At 43.8% G+C, this 20784-nt stretch overlaps 1 protein-coding gene across 2 annotated transcripts; it reads right to left on the minus strand.

Moving 5' to 3' along the window:
- Positions 1-48: 48 nt before the first annotated feature.
- Positions 49-20239, minus strand: RHOF (ras homolog family member F, filopodia associated). Of its 2 annotated transcripts, XM_063143866.1 has the most exons (6): positions 19990-20058; positions 9861-10290; positions 6627-6714; positions 3653-3762; positions 2850-2984; positions 49-2400 (listed from the first exon to the last, which is right to left on the minus strand). In XM_063143866.1, the coding sequence occupies exons 2-6, from the start codon at positions 10077-10079 to the stop codon at positions 2236-2238; spliced, it is 717 nt and encodes a 238-aa protein (XP_062999936.1). In that variant the 5' UTR covers positions 10080-10290; positions 19990-20058; the 3' UTR covers positions 49-2235. The 2 variants fall into 2 exon arrangements, with proteins under 2 accessions (XP_062999936.1, XP_062999938.1); XM_063143868.1 differs by lacking the exons at positions 6627-6714; positions 9861-10290 and having other exon boundaries at positions 19990-20239.
- Between the last annotated feature and the right edge of the window lie 545 nt (positions 20240-20784).

Genomic DNA, 20784 nt, shown 5'->3' on the forward strand with positions numbered 1-20784 from the left:
GGCTGCTCCCAGCTGTCTTGTAGGCTATCGTTTGCTGAGCTCTGCACCTCTTCAGACCCCCATCTTGGAAACTAATAGGGGCTGTTTGGGGACAGCGCTTGGAATTGGAGCCCGTGACTGTTCTGCTTTTGCAGTCAATAGAAAACATGTTCAGTGGGGCAGATACGGGGCTTGTTTATATGGGGAGAAGGAAATGGAGCAACTTTGCCTCTTCGTTGCAACCTCTACCAGCTAGACTAGGTTATGGGGTGTGAGGGGGGCAGGGAAGCCCATTAAAAAACCTCTTCAGATTACCATTCATCATTAGCTTTGTTGGCACTAAGGTTGAGTGGATGTTTCAATAATTTTCAGTCTTCAAATCCTTTGAGCCTTAGGAGGTAGAAGATAGCCGATAAAGAACCACCTCAGCTGAAGAGGGGTTAATAGATTCCCTCTCCCAACCCTATGATTATGTGACACATCGTCAAATTATATACAGCCCCCTTTTTAGAACGCATTTTAAAGGTGGCTTTGAAGGTAGTGTAAAGGTTGGGTGAGAGTCCAGGCAGCTGGGCATTTCCCTAGCTCATTCCACAAGAGCGCACGGCACGCCTCTGAGAGCGGGCAAAACCCTGGGAGATCATCAGATTAAAACACTGCTATTGGAAATGACATTCCTGACGCCCTACTTTTGCTTTCTTATTGGAGTATTGTATCTTATGTTGTTTATTCCTGGATATCAGGTTTATAGACATCAAAAACAAAAATTTTAGAATAAGAATACAGTAAAAGCAGCATGCTGAGATTTTAAGCATGAAAACATTTAAGGGTGCAGCCCTATGGTGGTTTGGACAGAAAATGGTCCTACAGCTCCCAGCATGTTGGGTGGGGAATGCTGGGAGTTGTAGTACTTTTTTTCTGTCTAAACATGAATGAATGAATGGGACAGTTCCCTTTGGGATGGGTGTTCTGCAAACGACAGATGAAATCGGAATCGAAGGCAAAACTCCCTTAATGGAAAAATGTTGGCGCTCCTTCGCTAACAGAAGCTGGTTCAGGGAAAGATGCCGCTGTGGCTTTGGCTGAGAAGTTTGTCTTTTGTTCTCTGTTTGAAAAGCAACCTTCTGTTGGCTGACCGTTCCCATGTAGCAAGCATAAATACTCCCCGTACTACATTTAACTGGCTAAATTCTGCTGACTAAAATCTTTTAATGAGCTCTGTCATAATCTGAGACTGACTTTTGGCCCATGTAATTGGCTGGCACAATGATATCACCCAGGGTTCCAAGTGATACAGTCATTACAGCTTTATTCTTTCCTTTTGATTTCCACAACACTATTTTTAAATACAAAAGAGACTTCTCTTACCCCCCCTCCCCCGATTAATACAGTCATTTGGTAGCCCTTGTGCTTTTGTGCTTTGCATAAAATTCTATTTTAAGATCCAATTTAGTCCAGCTTTTTAGAAAATGAAAGCAAACGGGTGGACTAAGGAACCCAGCTTTTTCTAGTTAAGGCAGGGCTGTATTTACAAGGGCATTGTTTGAGGTAGTTATTCAGGATGAAGTGGAATAAACAATAACTACGTTAATGGCTCACGTAGGGCGGATTGCAAGAGGCCCCCAGAGATCTTCTGTCCACTGCTGTTTAGCATTAATCACGCAACAGAATCAGGCGCTCTTAGGCCTTTCACTGGAATGGAGAGTCATTCGTTACTCAACCACGCAGGTACTTTGATTCTTGGAATCTTGTTACTACTCTTTTCCCTTGAAGGGCTGCGCCCCCTTTAAATAAGACTCTGCCTTTAACGCCGCAAAAAGAGGTGGGGAATGAGCTCTTTTTAATGTGCAAATACTGTGATCACTTAAAGGGCCACAGATGATTTCAAGTTTTAAAGGGGGGGGGGGGGGGAGAAAGCATAGCAAGAACACGAGGATTTTAAAATGGCAAAGCTCTGGTCCTGCAGACCTTACCTTACTTTCAGTAAGAAAACTCCCCCCCCCACACACACACAAGTGCAAGTAAAAGACCCTAACCATTTCTGCAGACAATTGGAAATAGAAAGGCTCATTACACAGCTAGCTAAACATTTAACCTTCAAATGAGAAGGTTACCAAGAGTGGAAATTGCTGTACAAAAGCAAGTTCGTTTTCCTGCTAAATCCAAGTAAATGCTTGAAATATTTTTTTAAAAAAATCCTTATCACTGAAGGAAGATGAGGGGACACTTTCTGTAGTCTGTATAAAGTTCAGGTGATCATAATATGGCACATGGCCTCGATTTCGTTTGACGTTTGGCCTTTTTCATTGCACTCAGAGCAATGCTAGCGGTTTCTTTAAAAACTGCCTCAATGTTTTCACGAAACTTGGCAGAACACTCCAGGTAAACGTCTGCATTCATCTGACGACACGCTTCTTCACCCTGGAAGAGAACACCAAGATACAGCTTACAGGATGGAGTCAGGCCAAAGGCAAGCAGCAAGGTAAAACCAAGAGCTATTCATGGCTTAGCTGAGTTTTATGTAAGCGCACGCGCACACACACACGGCTGTTGTGTATCTGTTTCTAGCATCTTTGCCTATTGGTGGAGCTTGATGACACTTTATTTATTTCATTTTAAGCATTTTTACCCTGATCTTTGGGTGAAAAGGCTCACAGAGCAGCTAGCAAATATCAGTAGTCAGACAATCCCTCTTTTAGGTTTACAGTCTAAAAGGCAGCACGCACAAGAGAAAGGAGGGAGGAGGAAAAAGCAAGGCATAGTCAGTACATGGATGGGGGCTGCCATCTTACGCACATTTACTAAAGAGGTAAGTTCAACTGAACTAAGTGGAACTTCCTTCTGTGCTGTGAATCGTTCAGCATGTTTACCTGGCGGTAAGTGATTGGCTCTTGCTCCGCTGAGCGGAGTTTCCGTAGATGTTCTTTGTCCTTCCGGAGGTCTGTTTTGCAGCCCACAAGTACTATGGGGATTCCGCGGCAGAAATGGTTCACCTCATGGGACCACTGGCAGAGAAAGATCAAGGTGTTTAAACTTCACTAGATATGACAAGCAATAGCAGTAAATACTGATGGAAACATTCTTACGAGAATGCAAGTGATCAAGGAAATGGACAAACAATTAACACAGTTTAAAAAATGCAGAAATAATATGGAGCAAAACAAAAGATCACAGATCAATGCTAAAATGAAACAGCAGCAAAAAATGGGTTAAATGCCCCAGATAAATAAAAAGCTCTTAGCCTTTAACCTACATATCCGGCATTCCATAAATGGGATGCTGCTACCACTAAGAAGACCCGTCCCCAGTTGATGCAAACCCAACCTCTAGTGTCAGTGTGCCCAGAAAAAGGCCTTGGTTACTTGCCTTAACTTCATGGGGAAGGAATCTGGATTTAAACACTCCACTATATATGGTTTCCACTTACCTCATGTTTTTAAAGTCCTAAAATTAAAACAGTGATGTAAAGAGAGGCTTGTACATGCCAGACTGCAAATTTAGTCTCTTGAAAGTTGGCAAGACAGGAGCAGCTTGTTATAACTGAATTTACTTTGTGAACAAGCACAAAGGCAAGTTACTTCTGCAAAGGCTTCCCTAAATTTGGGGTGGAGTGGGGGGGCAAAACTGTCTTTCTTCGCTTTGAAGATTCAAACCTTCAACAAAGGCTGCTTACCTTAATTAATACATTATCAAAGCTGGTAGGATTCATGACATCATAACAAATTAAAACCACATTGGTGTTCTGGTATGAAAGTGGTCGTAGGCGATCGTAATCTTCCTGCCCTGAAACAGAGGGGAAGAGTAAAGGTATTTTCTTTGAACCTCCGTCTAGTTGCTTTGATTGACAGTGAGAAATCCCCTAAAATCGGAAGGGGGACCCATAATTCATCCTTGCCTATGGCTTTAACCTAATTTGAATACTATCAATCGGTGCTCTCTGCAAACGTAAGCCAGTTCATGTGCCATGGCTTCCTCTCAAGTATAGCTTAAAAGTTTGCAGGGGATGGTGGGTGTTACCGATCTTTAAGAGAATTTTCAGCAATTTCACAAAATTACAGTTCCAGGCTTCCCAAGGGGGAACCCATGATCCTTAAATTGTCTTAAGGTAGATGTATGCAAGAGCCAACTAATTCTACTGAAATCAATTAGGCTTCCTTTTGCATAGATCCAGCCCTTTTCTCCTTTCTTGCCCTCTGATGTCTCAGACAGTTTTCATAATAACATGGGGGCAAAACAAAAGTGGCAGCCCAGCAAAACATGCAGAGCAAGAGACCTGCTGCTGCCATCCATGACGGCTACAACTTGGGTTTCCTTGAATTTCAGATATACACCCAGCACCGTAGCTTTGATTCCCTTCCCGATTAAGCCCCGACTCAGGTTGAATATGCCATGTTGCATTCGCTTACTCAGCAGGAAAGCAAAGGTCAAGCTACATAAACTTTTAAACTATGAAAATTGCACAACTCTAGACTATCAATGCTTATAAGAAGATAAGTAACATAACATGAGCAAAGGGGGAGCTTTCTCCAGGCTCAGGGTTCCAGAGATGGGCCAGGTGTTGCAAAAGGTGACCCGTCAGGCCCACAATCTGCTGTGCTGGGCATTGGTGACGGGGTCTTTGGCAAGCCACCATCTCTGTGTCGGGCCTCTCGTTTGCAGGGCCGGCCTAAGATATCTTGCAGCCCAAGGCAAAGAACAAGATGGTGCCCAGTGCCATTCCATGTACAAAAGCCAATGGGGTGCGGGGGGGACGAGCAACTGAATCGTAACTGGGGATGGGAAAGCATCCTCTAGTGCAACTCAAGGCAGCTGGCTAATGTGGGTGGGGGGAGCGCGGCAGGGCTGCGTGACAGACAGCTGCCTCCTCCAATACCTTGCTGTGGCCTCCCAGCATCTGCTGCCTGAGGCAAACGCCTCACACTGCCTCACGGTAGGGCTGGCTCTGCTTGTTGGCAACTATGAAAATGCTGCCTTACCTTTACAGGACTGCTATAAGGGTACCTGAGGTAAGGAAAAGCTCTTCGAAAGGTCTGTGCCAAGGACTTTTAAAATTGTCATTTAAAATGTTTTACTACTGGAATATGTTTAATATACTTTTAACTTTTGTATATCTTTATTTATAGGTTTTTAATGTATATGTTTTAAATTTTGTAATGCCGCCTTGAGGCCCAGCATTGGGCAAAAGGCGGGATCATCATCATCATCATCATCATCATCATCATCATCATCATCATCACAAAAACAGGGTTATATAAATGCTAACATTAGCAGCAGGCAAACAGAATCTTTACGGGTCTGTGAGGAGGTCCGCTTACTTCTGCTTAGAAGTCACCCATGTGCCTCCTGTGGTGGTATAACCACAGGCCCTCTGCCTGGCAGTCTGGGGATATGAGCTGGCTAGGAACAGGCTGTGGCTGCAGCCACCCACTCCACCGCACTGGGGCCTCCACCCTTGCACCACTGAGAGGTGCAAAGGCGTTGGGGGTGGGAAGAGAAAGGGCTCAGACAGGGCGGGTGAAAGAGCTCAGTAGGCCCAGCCTTGAGGCATTCACGGAGGAATATGCCTGGATTGTCCCTGGGGTTCATGTGCCATTTGTTGGGGACGTGGTGTGTCAACACTACCCCCTCTCACACTGATAGTGGTTTTTAGAAAAAGCCAGTGATTTATTAAATATTCTGCTTTCTGCTAATGTTTTCTGTCAGAGTTCTACCAAGAAACACCCACACATCTGCCTGGGAATGCCAGCATACTGCAGAGGATTCTGGACATTTTCTAGGAAGTCAATTGGTTCAGGTGTCCAAGCTGACTGAGCCTTCAAAATCCACCACCACCCCAATATTATACTTTTCAACTACCCAATAACTCAAGTCCTCTGGGTGGTGTAGAATACATTAAAAAGATAAAATACAAACAATAAAACAATGAATAAAAACAGTACATAATTTTAAAAGGGAGAGATGAAAGCATAAAAAATACTCCAGTACATAAAACTAGCAGCAATAAAAAGTGAAGTCATCTAAAAGCACCAAAAATGGTTCTTAAAACTCCTGGGAGAATAAAAAGATCTGAAAAGACCATAACGTAGGTGCCAGGCGAGTCTCTCTGGGGAGGGCATTCCACAGATGGGGTGACACCACTGAAAAGTCCTTCCCTCTTCCAGCCAACCACCTCCCCTCATTTCTTGGGAGTACCTTGAAGAGGACCCCAGAAAGAGAAGTAAATTAGTGTCCAGGTAGTTAAATATAGGAGGGACTGGGAATATGACTTGGAATCCACCCACCCACCCATCCCTCTCCTGTGACTGCACATTGGCAGGGGACGTTATCTTTGGGGGAATTGTCCCTTGCTAATTCAATCACTGAGAGACTTCTCGTAAGCTTCTGAGAGACCCTCCCAAGTTCCTCAGTTTGAAAAGAAATATTGCAAGTAGTATGAATGTAATCTCCTGTGTTGCTGTTAAGTAACATGTTTTTAAATCTCCTAATATGATGCAAGTTGCCACGTCAGAGTCATCCATCACGTCACGCCAGTCCTCTTGCAACCTCTTTCCTGCCATTGCAAGAAATCTTGACATTGGTGTTAGATCTTTTAAAATTAGAGTTTTCTTTCAAGTGAGATTAAGAGGCTTTCTTTCAAGTGAGATTACCTGCAGTGTCGTATAAGTGTAGGGTTACTTCTTTTTTGCCCACAGTGACGCTGGTGGAGTATTTTTCAAATACTGAGGGAGCATATTGCTATCAGGAAAGAGAGAGATAATACTGTTACTAAATACTGTGATGTTCCACAACCCCTCTACCAGTGCAATGTTTTGAACAAGATGATTTAAAAGGTCCTATTTCCTTTCTGCAAAAGTAACCAAAGTAAGATTGTTTTGTGTTTTTAAAAAATAGGATATGCATATGATCGTGCAGTTATGTAATTTGCAACGTTTTCCTACACATGTATACTTTTAAGTAAACCCAACTGAATTCAATCGGCCTTTACAGGTAAATTTGCACAGGCCTGCAGCCTTCACTTTATTCTGCGAGAGACGCATCTTGAGACTTCTTGGGTAATTGCTGATGGGCTGTATTTCGAACTTGAGAAATTAGTTGTATCATTGGGAGTCGGTATCAAACCTGGTAGTGAATCCCACCACCACTACCAACACCTCCTACTCAGCAAATGATGCAATAGTGCCTATTTATTGCAAAACTATGTATTTATGGCATTTGCAACTTGGTTTAGTATGTCCTCAGGCTGGGGCAGTGCTAGGGAGGATTTTGTGACATCTCAAAACGTCTGCAATACACACAAGTGTGCAACCCTCAAATGTGCTAATAGCTAAAGCTGTGGCAGGAAGACCATCGTCAGCACATCCTGCCAAAGTGTGGTTTAGATACAAGTTGAGGAGCTTCCTGACTCAAGCCCCAGTGGAAACCCCTTTGCCCCATTGCAACCGCTTCTGCTAGAGGCTGTAATGGCAGATTATGTCCATAGCCCCAACACAAGCTCTTGCCCCTCTCATTTAAGGTTTCTTCCCACCTTGAACTAACCTCTGAAAACTACCTCAACGAACATAGGAGGGGGAAACTTACACAGCGGAGTATCTCCTGGAGGTACTTCAGCAGACTTCTGGCATCTATTCTACAGGGCTACTCACTCATAGCGCATGACTCACGCACCCCTTTACAATATTGTGAAAAGGAATGGGGAAGCTTAAAGGCTGGCCAGTTTTTAGAAGTAATATTCTTACGGGTGAAGGAGTGGGTGAATTTCGTGACTATCAAATGGGTGGGAGCGTATCTTCTATGGCTAGTCTGAGGGGCTTGGATGCCCTTCTGTATGTGTCTACGGGCATATATGGCTGGGTGTGGTGTTACAAGGGCCGGTTGTCTAAAGATAGTCTACATAGAATCATAGAATAGCAGAGTTGGAAGGGGCCTACAAGGCCATCGAGTCCAACCCCCTGCTCAGTGCAGGAATCCACCCTAAAGCATCCCTGACAGATGCTTGTCCAGCTGCCTCTTGAAGGCCTCTAGTGTGGGAGAGGCCACAACCTCCCTAGGGAACTGATTCCATTGTCGTACTGCTCTAACAGGAAGTTTTTCCTGATGTCCAGCTGGAATCTGGCTTCCTTTAACTTGAGCCCGTTATTCCATGTCTTGCACTCTGGGAGGATCAAGAAGAGATCCTGGCCCTCCTCTGTGTGACAACCTTTTAAGTATTTGAAGAGTGCTATCCTGTCTCCCCTCCATCTTCTCTTCTCCAGGCTAAACATGCCCAGTTCTTTCAGTCTCTCTTCATAGAGCTTTGTTTCCAGACCCCTGATCATCCTGTTTGCCCTCCTCTGAACATGCTCTAGCTTGTCTGCGTCCTTCTTGAATTGTGGAGCCCAGAACTGGATGCAATACTCTAGATGAGCCCTAACCAGGGCCGAATAGAGAGGAACCGGTACCTCACGTGATTTGGAAGCTATACTTCTATTGATGCAGCCCAAAATAGCATTTGCTTTTCTTGCAGCCATATTTATTTATTTACATTTATATACAGCCCCACAGCCGAAGCTCTCTGGGCAGTTTACAACAATTAAAAATAGTAAACATTAAAAGTATACAAAATTTAAAAACTACCAAAAACATAAAAAACAGTATAAAAACAACAGATCACACTGTTGGCTCATATTCAGCTTGTGATCTACAACAATTCCAAGATCCTTCTCGTTTGTACAGTGGGTTCTTCTCAATAGTTTCAATGGAACCTGGAAACAGGTTGACTGGCTTAATGCTTATAGGTTTATAGGGCCTTATGTCTACAGGTTTACATAACTATTTTTTGTGGGAGCGCTTTGTTACCTGATTCCAAGGAAGTGGTGCTCCCTATAAGCCACTAAACGTGGGTTGGAAGGAGCCTCTCCCCTCCTTTCCCACAGGCATTTGGCCCCTTGAATGGCTTGAGCGTTTAAATTTTGGTATTTTTTTCTGTCAATTTCGCTCTCCTGATTGCTCTGTCTTTTTTTAAAAAAAATAATCAATAGTTTAGCGTTCTTTATACTGTTTTTCTTGCAAGCCACTTGGAGCATTTTAACAGTGTCTAATCTTGCATCAGCCTCCAGCAGACACGGGAGAGGTGAGTGGATCAAACTCCCATTTTGGCCGTTTCCTGTCCTTCAGCAAGTTCTCACCTGGCTTCTTAAAGCAACTTTTGGTCTTGATGAAGGATCACCCCCCCCCTACTTTTACACCAGCCTTCCCCAACCTGGTCCTCTCCAGATATTCTAGAAGGCAACCCCCCAATCATTGGCCATGATGGCTGGGGATGATGGGAGTTGTACCACAGCAGGTTGTTTTTTGGTCCAGGGCAGGCAAGACAACCAAAGTCAATCATAACAGGGATTCCTGCCTGCCTGCCTGTCTTTTTGTGCATTTGGTTCTGTGAGGAAGGTCTGTTCCACAATGTTCTCGGGTAGGGATGGGCAACCCGTGGTACTGTTGGACTGCAACTCCCATCAGCCCAATAGTGAGGGAGGATGGCAGCTGCAACCCAACAACATCTGGAGGGGCCACACGTGGCCCACCCTTGGTCTAAGGCAGCCGCCCCCAACATGGGGCCCTGCAGGTGCGCTGGATGACAACTCCCAGCGTTCCTGGCCTCTGGCTGGGGCGGATGGGAGTAGAAGTCCCAAACACCTGCAGGGCCGCAGTTTGGGGAAGGTGCTGAAGGACGTTTCTGGAACCCCGGGACCGGGGGGGGAGGGGAGGGGAGGGGGCGCAAGCTGCGATTGGCTGAGGGGGGGGAATAAGGGCCTGAGGGGGGAATAAGGGCCTGAGGGGGGAATAAGGGCCTGAGGGGGGACGCCGGCCGGCCGCCCACCCGCCCGCCTCCGCCCCTCACGACTCACCTCAGGGAAGGCGCCCTTGGCGTAGACCAAGAGCAGGGACGTTTTCCCGCAGCCCCCGTCGCCCACCACCACCACTTTCAGCTCTTCCTCGCCCTTCTTCTTCTTCTTCTTCTTCTTCTTCTTCTTTTTCTTCTTCTCCTCCTCCTCCACCTCTTCCTCAGGCGGCCGCTCGCCTTCCCCCGAGCCCCCGCTCGGCACCGACCCGTTCGCTTCGGCCATGAGGGGAAAAGCTCCCTCGCCTCAGCGGAAAAGCGCGGGAAAGACGCCTGAAGGGGCAGCCGGGCCGAAGGAGAGGAGCCCACCTCCCCGGCGCTGCTTCTTTCTCTCTCTCTCTCTTTCTCAAGCCGGCTCCTCTGGCGACGTTAGAAGCAGCCTCGTGGGCCGCTGCTCCTTCGTCCTTCCGTCCTTCCTTCCTTCCGTGGGAGCCGGACTGAGAGAGAGAGAGAGAGAGAGAGAGGAAGGCGTGAAGGATGCGGTTGGGTGAAAGGCGCTCTGGCTCAGCAGCACCGAGGGCCTCTTCCTTCTCCTCAGCATAACCCTCCTACAACACTTCGGTTCTGTTTGGTTTTTAAATGCGGGTGGAAAGCATTAGTTTTTAAAAAGCTGAGCGCCCAGGAGGCAGGTCTCTGCGCCGAGGAGGTTACAATCTAAAATCCCAATACTAGGGAGTGATGATGATGATGATACTGATAGAGGTGAGGGGTAAATACCAGCAAGCATGAAACATTCTGCGTGTGCGTGGGCATGTGCGTGTATGTATATGTCTGTCTGTCTGTCCATCCATCTATCCCTCTCTTCCTCCCGATAGCTCAGGGCGGCGAGCATCATGTGTGTTTTCACCCCCTCACTTTTTGGGGAGCACCAGAAGACGTTTCATCTCATTTTTAAGAGTGCAAATCCCCACATACTTTTGAGTTGGAAAGAGCCCAAAAAGTTTAAAAGCTATGCAGAAAATCCCATGTCTGCCATATTTTTAGTGCTTTTTAAAAAATGCTGCTATATTTTTAATACGCATTTTATTATTATTATTATTATTATTATTATTATTATTATTATTTCTGAAAGGTAGTGTATAAATTATTAGATAAATAAAGCCCCTCCCCTGTCCCCAACCAACCTGGCATTCAACAATAGAACCAGGATGCCCAAGGGTGCATCAGAAACAACTGGAACAGGAGAGAAATGTCCAACCTGCCCCCCTCCCTTACCTGCCAGTCCCCAAAACCATTAAATGGTCACCTGACTTGCTCTTTGGAAACAGGCGTAAGATTTAGTAGTCGTCCCCCCCCCCCCAAAAGTCAGGCTTCCTTACAAATTTGAATAATTGGAAACATTAATTGTTCAAGTTAATATTACAATATAGTTTAATAGTATTTAAGAGTGATTTGTACATCTTGTAAAATGTAACTTCTAATTCTGAAACATATAAAGAAGGTTCCAAAAACAATGATTGGCAGCTACTTTTTTTGAAGCCTCTCATACTCAATACAGAAATAACAAGTCCAAGAATAAATTTCACACTTAATGAAGCTGCTGGCTCCAATCACTACTCCACAAAATATTTTAAGATCACTCTACACATGCTAGTTAACACCATGTGCTTTAGCCACTTTTTATTCACACCCGAGGTCAGAGTCATTAAAAGAACAATGTACCAATGGATTTTCTTCCCTCAGAAACAGAATCTGAGAAAATTAACTTGGAGAAAATTTCCCTCCACTTACGGTCACTTGTGGACCTGAGCAGTTCTGTGGGTGGGAAGGTTTTCTCATAAAGACAACAAGATGAAGGCAATGTCATTGCTCAGGAATTTCTAACTTGTTGCTTCTACAAGTCAATTAGCAGGTAAGGAAATCCCTTTTATTGGGTCACGTGCTAATAATAGTAAGTAAAATCTGAGGTGCAGTTGGCTGCAATGTATGATAGGGCCTTCTCTGTTGCAGCACCCAGAACTGAACTGCCCCAAGAGATGTCTGATGCCCACCTTAATGGCATCCCAACAGCAGCTGAAAACCTATTTGCTCGATCAGGCTTTTGACCTGAGTGTTAGATGCATTCTTTATCTGATTACATCTGCTTTTGGAAATTGTTGTCTGCTTCATTTACTACCATTTTCGTTTTTAAAAGGCTGAATTGTATCTTTTTATTGTTACCCAGCTGGGGTGCTCATAATGATGCAGAAAGGCAAGATATAAGTATTTAAAGAAAATAAGTGAATTTCTAAGTTTTCCAGTACTCTTCAAGTAGAACTTGGTTTACAACCTTTCCAGCAGAATTCTATATATATTTACTCAGAAGTAAGTCCCATTGAGTTCAATGGGCCTTACTCACAGGTATGTGAGTATAGAATTGCAGCTTTGATTAAAAACTTCTTAAGATGCAATGTTATGTATATTTAGACCAAAAAACCGCCTATAACTTTTATAGAGCACTTAGTTGGGCTGCTTATTTTGTTCCGACCAGCAATCTGACTGATCATTTGAAACTTGTGGCATCCACAAACTTTACTTGTTGATTTCAAAAGTTCACTCCTGCCTATTTCACATTTCTGACTACTTGGTTGTGCCACTAGGTGTCCTTCTAGGCCTAAATAAAAGCAAACATTGCAGACTACTTTCCATAGGTAACACAGCAGTGAAGCCACCAGTCCAAGAAGCAAGAGGAACATATCAGTTGTACAAAAAGAGCATGGGGCCAAGACCATTTTATATTTATGTCCTGCACCAACAGAGCTTCAGAACTAAAAATCACTTCTGAAAATTGTGGAGCTCTAAAACCAGCTTGCAATATTTGTCAACTACCCATTTGGCACATATCATATCTTAACTACATATGAAGTAGCTCTCTGGATCCCAGTCAGTAGAAGGCAGAAAGAATAATTTATGAATTGCTGTTCAGGCTTTTTAATGAGAAAATTTAATCATTTACAATACATTATGTATAGTACAATTAGATCGTGTTTTTATGGCGTTTATTTGTATTTGACTGTGGATTACTTGTGTAAGTCACTTGACTTTTTTGAGGTGGGAAGTGATGCTTAAATGTACATCAATGAATCAGGGAGCTCAGCAACTTTTTTTAAAGTATTATACACCATACAGCGTATACATTTATTTTATGTTTGCAATTGTAGTTTTCTTTCCAGGAAAAGCTCAGAGTGAGCTGGATTCTTCCCCCGGCCTCTGTTGAATTTGCACATTCACCTTATGATGTAGCTTACAATGAGAGAGATCTGCCCAAGATCACCTGCTGAGCTTAATGTAGTGGTGGGAGGGGAAACATATGGCCGCTAGCTGTTTTGGACTACAACTCCCATCATCCCTAGCTAGCATAGGAGGGGGATCATCAGAACTATAGGCCACAAGTTTCCCACCCTTGGCTTAGTGGAGATTTGAATCTGGATTTGATGAACTATGAATATAATAAAATCACTGGAATTAAAATATATATTTATATTCTTCCCTTCTTTATTCTTCTAGCAGCCTCAAATCAGGACATATTGGAACAAGTCTACTTCTACACAGAAGCCGTAAGTACATAGAATAGTAAGAGTTGAAAGGGGCCTAGAAGGCCATTGAGTCCAACCCCTTGCTCATGAAGCCTTCCAATTATTTATAAATGAAAAAGGCAATGCTGTGGGCGGATTTCACAGCAATACACTTAGAACTCAGTTAATTTACAACACCCCTACTCACTCCCATAATTACTTATCACCAAAAGACACTGGTGGTTTGTATTCAGTGCAGCATATAAATGAAATCAGCATGACACTGAACTGAAGTCTATCCTGAAATGATTGTTAATGAAAATAGACTAGTAGTTATGGGGCTTATCCCAATCTTCTTTCAGCTTCGGGGCAGTTATGAATCCACTGAAGGTCCAGAGTCCTTTTCACCACCTCCACATGGTTAGAAGGAACACATCAAAGTCAATACTACAAATGGTTGCCTGTTTTATGTGGAAGTGTAGAGTCAACATTTGCAGGAGGCCAGACAACAGTTAAATATATTTTATTATAAAAATATGGTAAGGAGGGGGACAAACATGAGAAGTTAGAAATAAAGCCAATTTGGATTTGCACAACAGCTAATTCCTTACAGTGCAGTGGCATGGCAGGTTCAGGTGTTATGCTGACCCGCCATGAGGAAAAAGTTCTGTTCAAACATTAACCTATATTAGGTAAAACCAAGGTTTGCACACAGCAAGTATGATTTTCCTTCTTCAAAGGTGTTAATGTGTTTTATCATAACTAATGACCCTGTTTATAGCCCACCAGCATTATTAATTAGTGATGATCAGATTACTTGGTAACTTGTGTATTTTAGTTACGTGACAATGTTTGTGTGCAATACATATACCTGTAAGGCAGGGTTGGAGAAGATGGCAACTCCTATCATCCCTCAGCATTGGCCAAGGGTGATGGGAGTTGCAGTCCAACATCACCTGGAGGGCCAGAAATTGCCCAACCCTACTCCATATGAACACAGCCCTAGGTACCTACCTTCCTGCATCATCCAAGGCAACCCATCCTGGCTGTTGCAAAACATGCTAACTTGGAGGCTTTACCTTTAAATTTGTTCCTCCAGTCAAGCACACAGTGAATATTTTAATAAGCATTTAAATATATGTACATATATACCATTTGTATTTTAATATGGACAGAAATAACATCTGGAGGGCTACATGTTCCCTACACCCGCTGCCGTTCACTGTATATTAATTTGAACTGATAAATCGGCTTGACGAGTATTTGGACACAAGAAATTAGAATTACAGTGTCCAAAGACTTAAGCACTTAAGAGTATTAAAAAAAACCTCTTAAAAATGCCCCAAAAGCCACAGTTGCACTACATATGTACTTTATCATGTCACTTCCAGTGGCAGCTAGACCATGTGTGATCCATTTATTCCAGAGGAGTGCTAAATACAGCACACAGGAAGTAGGCTATGGCCTCTATCAGAAAGTGTATGTCAGAACAGGGCCTCACATTTCCTGTGAAACAAACATTAAGCAATTTGGATTACATTGCTTCCTCCTTTATCACTTAATGTCATAAGACAAAAGTTGTTGATCTAAAGCAGGCATTCTTTCTCAAGCAAAAGCATGCTCTTTTTCTCCACTTGATTTTTGCAGTCTTATGCACGTTTCTTCCTAGCTTACCAATACAACAGGTGTTTATGCAGAGTTTTCCTAACGTTTTGGTCTTAAAAAGGCAGCTATACTTGCTTACAAACAGCAAATAATTATACAAAGCAAACAATTATTCACAGGTAATGTGGCCCCCAATGGTGACTGCTATTCACAAATTCCTTTTTCTGGAATAATGTAAACTAAAAGATGACTGAGGGCTTTGAGAATAGGCACATGGTTGATCACAATGTAGTTTACTAGAAGCCTACAGCTAAAGAATTGGCATATTACTGATCTGAATTACGTAAAATTCAGCTTTTCTTCCCACAACCTGTGTCTAGGTCTGTGTTTGCAGGCTACTATCTTGCAGTGACAACAGCAAGAACTAGTAGCGCTGCTCTGCCAAGCCAGCCCCATGTATTCTCCCTTAGTCTAGACCCTCTGTGTACGGTCACCTCAGTCCTGTTTGCAACTCCTAAACACATTAGGTCTGATCAAGCCAGTATAAGCCTTCATAAGTCTGTCTGATCCAGCATTCTGTTTCTTAGAGTGGCCAACAGGACGCTTTAGGGAAAAACTGTTCAAATTCCACATGAACAGTTCAAATTCCACATGAATTAATTGTGGTCTTAAAGTCTCAGTCCCCTTACTTGCTTTTTGATTTTTGTTTGTTTTGTTTTGGGAAGGGCAAAATAAAACCAAAACATTTTGTATGTGGTTTATACAAATGTGTAAGTGGTATATCCCAGATGAGAAAATTAGCCTAGTAGATATGCTCATAGAAACTGTATCACAAGAATACTATGTTTCACTATGTTATTGTATTTTATGGTTAAGTTTTGTTTTGTGAACCACCCAGACAACTTTGGCTGGTAAACAGTATAGAAATATAAATACTACCCGATGGCGTCTTACAATCAAAGAAATACGGTAATAAAAACTTCAGATTCCTTTAAAAAAATCATGTACTTCACAAATATTTCAGTCTGATGACTTTAAACAATGATTATTCAATTGGAATACTGGCTCATAATACCACTCAGAAAATGAAATGAATTAAGAAAGCAATGCTTCTATTTATGAAGTCCTCAAGTTAACAAATTGGGGAGAGTGAACAGAGAGATCCTAACACACATTGAAATAGGAATTGTAGCTGAAGATTTACTTGGAAAAACATGCCCTTCTTTAACTATAATTATCCCACAGTAGTCAAGTGGGGTTACTTTAGCACATTTCAATTCAAGATTTCCAAACCTACGAAGAAATAGCGAGGTCCAGCTGAAGTCTGACAAGACCCAGAATGTTTATAGTGCTTAAACTGCAATCCTACACCCAGTTTCCTGGGAGTTAGACTAATTTAATTCAATGGGAGTTAGGATTGCACTGTTAAATATTTTGTGCTTTTTCAAGGGAGTCTGAAGGCCTCTAGGTTAGTGATGTTGGGGATGAGGAAGAAACCAATTATCTCAAGTTAGTTGCTAGAGCTATTGTAACTTGAATACATTTAAATGTTTTACATACAGAGTCACTCCATGAAATATTCATTTTAAAGCAGTGGGGAATAATGTGTATGGTTTGCAATTTTTGTATTACAAAGACAAATTTAAAAACCAAATGAAGTGAAACAAACTTGCAACATATACTTTTAATTACTACTACGGACAAGATAGCCAGCCATATAAAAGGGTCACATTCATTCAGAGACAGAGGAGTACCAGCGCCTATTAACAGAGTGTCAAGACATGCAAGCCTCTTTTGCAGAGCGTCCCCTCTCCAAGGCTTCTAGAAATTCAATGCAATTGCAGCCTTCTATTAGGATCTGCATGGTTTCTTTAACATATGCAATATAGGCAACTCCTGAAAACAAGTGACCAAGCTCAATTCGCCAGAATAACCCCAAAAGTACATTTTGATAAATTGAGATTATGAAGATTCTGTGTTAGAGTATATGCCACAGTAAGAGATCAAACAAAATAGTCTAGCCCTCCCCCACCTGAAATTAAAAACAGACTCAGTACTTGTTCCCATTCCAAGCACACTGATAAAAGAGGAAGGCCACACATTCTATGGTGCCCAAGTTGAAGTAGCACAGTAGTTCACTGCCAGTTAGGAAGTCCCCAATTCAGGTCTCGCCTTAGCCTTGAAGATGCTATATCTCAGCCTTGGCCCCACATCAGCAACATGGGAATAATACAAGCCTAGCATATAGGGCTGCTGTTAAAGATGACTATGTATATGAACTGCTTTGAAAATACAAAAGCACACTATACAACTATTCAGTATCTGGGGATGCAAGTCCTGCAAGGAAGGAAGGAAGGAAGGAAGGAAAAACTCCCCTGGCTGCAAGCAAGTAGGAGATGCATAGTGACCTACATTATAATCAAGTGGAGTAGGAAGGGAGGGAAGAGAAAGGTAGGCAGGGTATGTACGCATGATCTGGGTTGTCAGGAACAAGCCTGTATTTCTAGCAACTGCTCATGCCTTTGTACTCATTTGAAAAGAATTTAAGAACGCTAAGCCAAACACTTCATTTGTAGCACACAATTGCAACAGCAGGAATCTCGGGGATAGATGCCCTACTAATCAACAAATTGACAGACTGACCTCACTTGCTGTTGCCACATCACAATGAGCAGGTCTGCATATTGATATTTACCAGGAGATTACCTACTAGGAAGAAAAGGTAAGTAGCCAGGGAGTTTGTAAAAAAAGATGCTTAGGAGAAGGTACACATGTTCACCTAGCCTCCATTCTAAGAGTTATTTGGAAGCAAGGAACTGACAATTAATCAGGGCTTTGACATATTTAGTTCAAACTGCTCACAAAAAGAAAATAATCTTAAAAGGACAAAGATAATCTCACAACATCATCTGACAGGTCAAAGAAAACTGCACAGTGTCATCATAAGTTTACTCTGAAGTAACACCAGCACAACAGGATTTACTACCTAGTAAGGACTGTATGCCTAGTATACCTCTAATTGGCAAACCTCCTGACTTAAGCAATCACTTTACGCGCTTTCCTCCCCTGAAGACTAGAAGCACGACGGTTCAATGTTTAACAGGCAGTTTGCTCCTTTGAGTTGTTGCTTAAAAGCAGGTTTTACCACTTGAGCAAATCTTGGTACACAGAGGTGGAACAGAACGGAATGCCTCCACTCCCCACAGAGATCCGAGAGGCAACATCCATGGCCGCCCGCTGAATATTTTACAATAAGCCAGCAACCGGAGACATGTATAAACCAAATATTTTAATCACCAACTATTATGGGATATTGCTACAGTGGAGAAGAGGGAGATCACAAACAGGGATTTCACCTTGATGTATGTTGTTTCCACGCGAAAGTAGAAGCCATCCACCCCTTAAGACATTAATTTGAGGAGTATTTCTTGACTAATAAAAACAAAACCAGAACTAATTTCTAGTATTAAACTTTGTACAGGCTTAAAAAAAAGAGCCTGTTTAAGAAGGCTACATTAAAGCATCTCTGAAATGAAGTCAAGGCCAGAGGGAGGCCCCTCCAACTTCCTTTTCTGAAAATGTGGAAAAGGCACCCATTTCTGCCCCCAGGATGGATAACAATGCAGTGACGAAACCACAAGCTGCTTAATGGCCTCAGGATCTACTGCCAGGACTGTCGGCTCAACTCTTCAACGAGACAATAGATTCCAGAGCTGTGGCGCTCTGAAGCAGGCGGCAGCAGCAGCAGCAGCAGCAGCTACCCACCCCCCATCCCCACCCCCACCCCCACTACCACTCTATGGGGGGAGCCTGCAGTGCTGAGGAAAGGAATCCTTTAGACAAAGAAAAGCCCTTCAAACGGAAATGCGCCTGGCAAGCCCTCCCTACTGCAACCCAGAGGCAGAGATGCCATCTGAAAGCCCTCTCGTCTGACAACAGGCCACGTACTCCCTTGTCAGCTCCTCCTCCTCCTCCTCGATCATCATCGCTGAGCTCACCCTTTCCAGGGGTCATGGGGGGTGGGGAGAGAGAGAGAAGATTAGTAATGCCGGGAGACCTGTTCTGAGACACGTGCTCAGGAGTTCGACCTGTTCTAAAGATCTGCCCCCTCCCCGGGACGGGCTCTCCAGCCGTCCAGAGAGCGAGCGAGCCATGCCAAGCCTGAGAAGCCTTGAGACCGCACTGCAGAAAACAGTGCTCCTCTCTTTCAGCAACGTCTTTGCAGCTTTCTCGCGCTGCTTTGAAACCACAACTGCTGCTGGCTTGTGCAGCACTCGCCTGACCACCGTCCTCCGCCTTGCCATGCAAAAGTACCCTCTGCTTTCTAGACACAAAGGACCAGGGCCGGCCGGCCCTTTGTCTTCCCTGAACTACAGGAGCGCCGTCCTGTTTCTTTAAGAGCCAGAGCTGCTCGGCTACCCCTGGCCTTCCCCTCCCCCCTGCAGCCTCCAACCCTCCCCTCCCCCACCCCCGGGAGTGCCGAGCAGAACAGCAGGCAGAAGTTGGAGTCCTGCCAGCGTCTCCTCTTACACTCTCGCCTGCTCGCCCCTACGTTTCTTCTCGCTGCTGCAAAAGCACTTGCATGAAATGGCAACCATCTTTTCCCGCAAGCCCCCCTCCTTCTCCATGTCTTTTTTTTTTAAAAAAAGAAAGCAACCCCCTCTCACTTCTGCTTTACTTTCTACAAGCCTACACACACACAGAGAGACAAGGGGTGGGGGGGAGAGAGAACAGAGAAAGGAGTCTTTTCTGCATTGATCGAAACCAGAAAGCCCGCTCTGAGCCTTGGAGAAATCCAGCGTTGGGGCTGCCCCAGAAACAGCCACACATCAGAAAGGACAGCCGCCATTACGAAGCCCGGCTGCTCGCACACAATATGGAGTACGATCTGCGAGCGCAGAATAAAAGTATCTAAAACGCAGTCTCTTTCAGGGCATCAAAGCCCGGGTAAACTGGGTGAGAGAGGTGGTTTCTCCCTCTCCAAATAAAGACTCTGCCTCAAAAAGCCAGCTGGAAGCTATTTTTAAGTGTAGCTACCTGGAAAGGCGTAGACCTGCTGCTGTGAACTACCAAACGCGTCACAAGCTTTCCCAACAGCACGAGTCAAGACTGCAAAGCGTGTCGTCTTTGGTGGGGAAAGGAAATCTCCATTTTGGATTTTGGTTTTCGAGTTCTCCCTTCCTAACCAGGCGCCTCTCACGCTGAAAGAAACCACCATGTAAGGGTACATTTTAGCAAACCCGAGTCCCTCTTTCCTGTTCCAAATTGCTACCGTCCTCAAAAACGCCTTTTTGTCCCCGTCCCCCCCCCCACCCTCTAACAACCAGGGGGAGAAAAACTGACTGGTTCTTCTCGGTTACTTGACTTTAAATATAAAATATATATCGTCTACCCCTATCTGCAGATTGACTTGGAGAGGAGCAGCTTAGCAGATATGTAACGCCATTTATGGAGTCGCAGAGAGAAACGCTTCAAATCAACAAAGATGCAGCCAAGCAAAGCACTTCGTTACAGGAGGATAAGAGAAAGGAAGTATCCTTTGGACAGAGATATATAAAGTAGATCCTGAATTATGTACTTTCCACAAGAACGTTAGCTATCTTTCTCTCCCCCCCCCTCCCGAAAGTAACTCGGATATCCGCCCTGGACAAAAACATTTGTTGCATAGGCCCTGCTCTGTTTCACTGCAAGGGCAAAAGGGTTTACTTACCCGCACACCATAGTTGAATGTAGTTCTGAAGGTGAAGTGGGGGGTGTGTGTTGTTTTTAAAGAAAAACCTACTTCTAAATATACGTTATGTTCTGTATTATCACTTCTCTGTCTTAAGTTTG

Source organism: Elgaria multicarinata, chromosome 18 (genome assembly GCF_023053635.1).
Source record: "Elgaria multicarinata webbii isolate HBS135686 ecotype San Diego chromosome 18, rElgMul1.1.pri, whole genome shotgun sequence".
NCBI classification, from domain to species: Eukaryota; Metazoa; Chordata; class Lepidosauria; order Squamata; family Anguidae; genus Elgaria; species Elgaria multicarinata.

Coding starts and splice junctions, on each gene's coding strand:
- RHOF (XM_063143866.1), bottom strand. CDS start 10,079: ATGGCCGAAGCGAACGGGTCGGTGCCGAGCGGGGGCTCGGGGGAAGGC. Junction 6,715..9,860: donor CCAAGGGCGCCTTCCCTGAG/GTGAGTCGTGAG, acceptor CTTTCCTGATAG/CAATATGCTCCCTCAGTATT. Junction 3,763..6,626: donor ACACTTATACGACACTGCAG/GTAATCTCACTT, acceptor CCTCTGTTTCAG/GGCAGGAAGATTACGATCGC.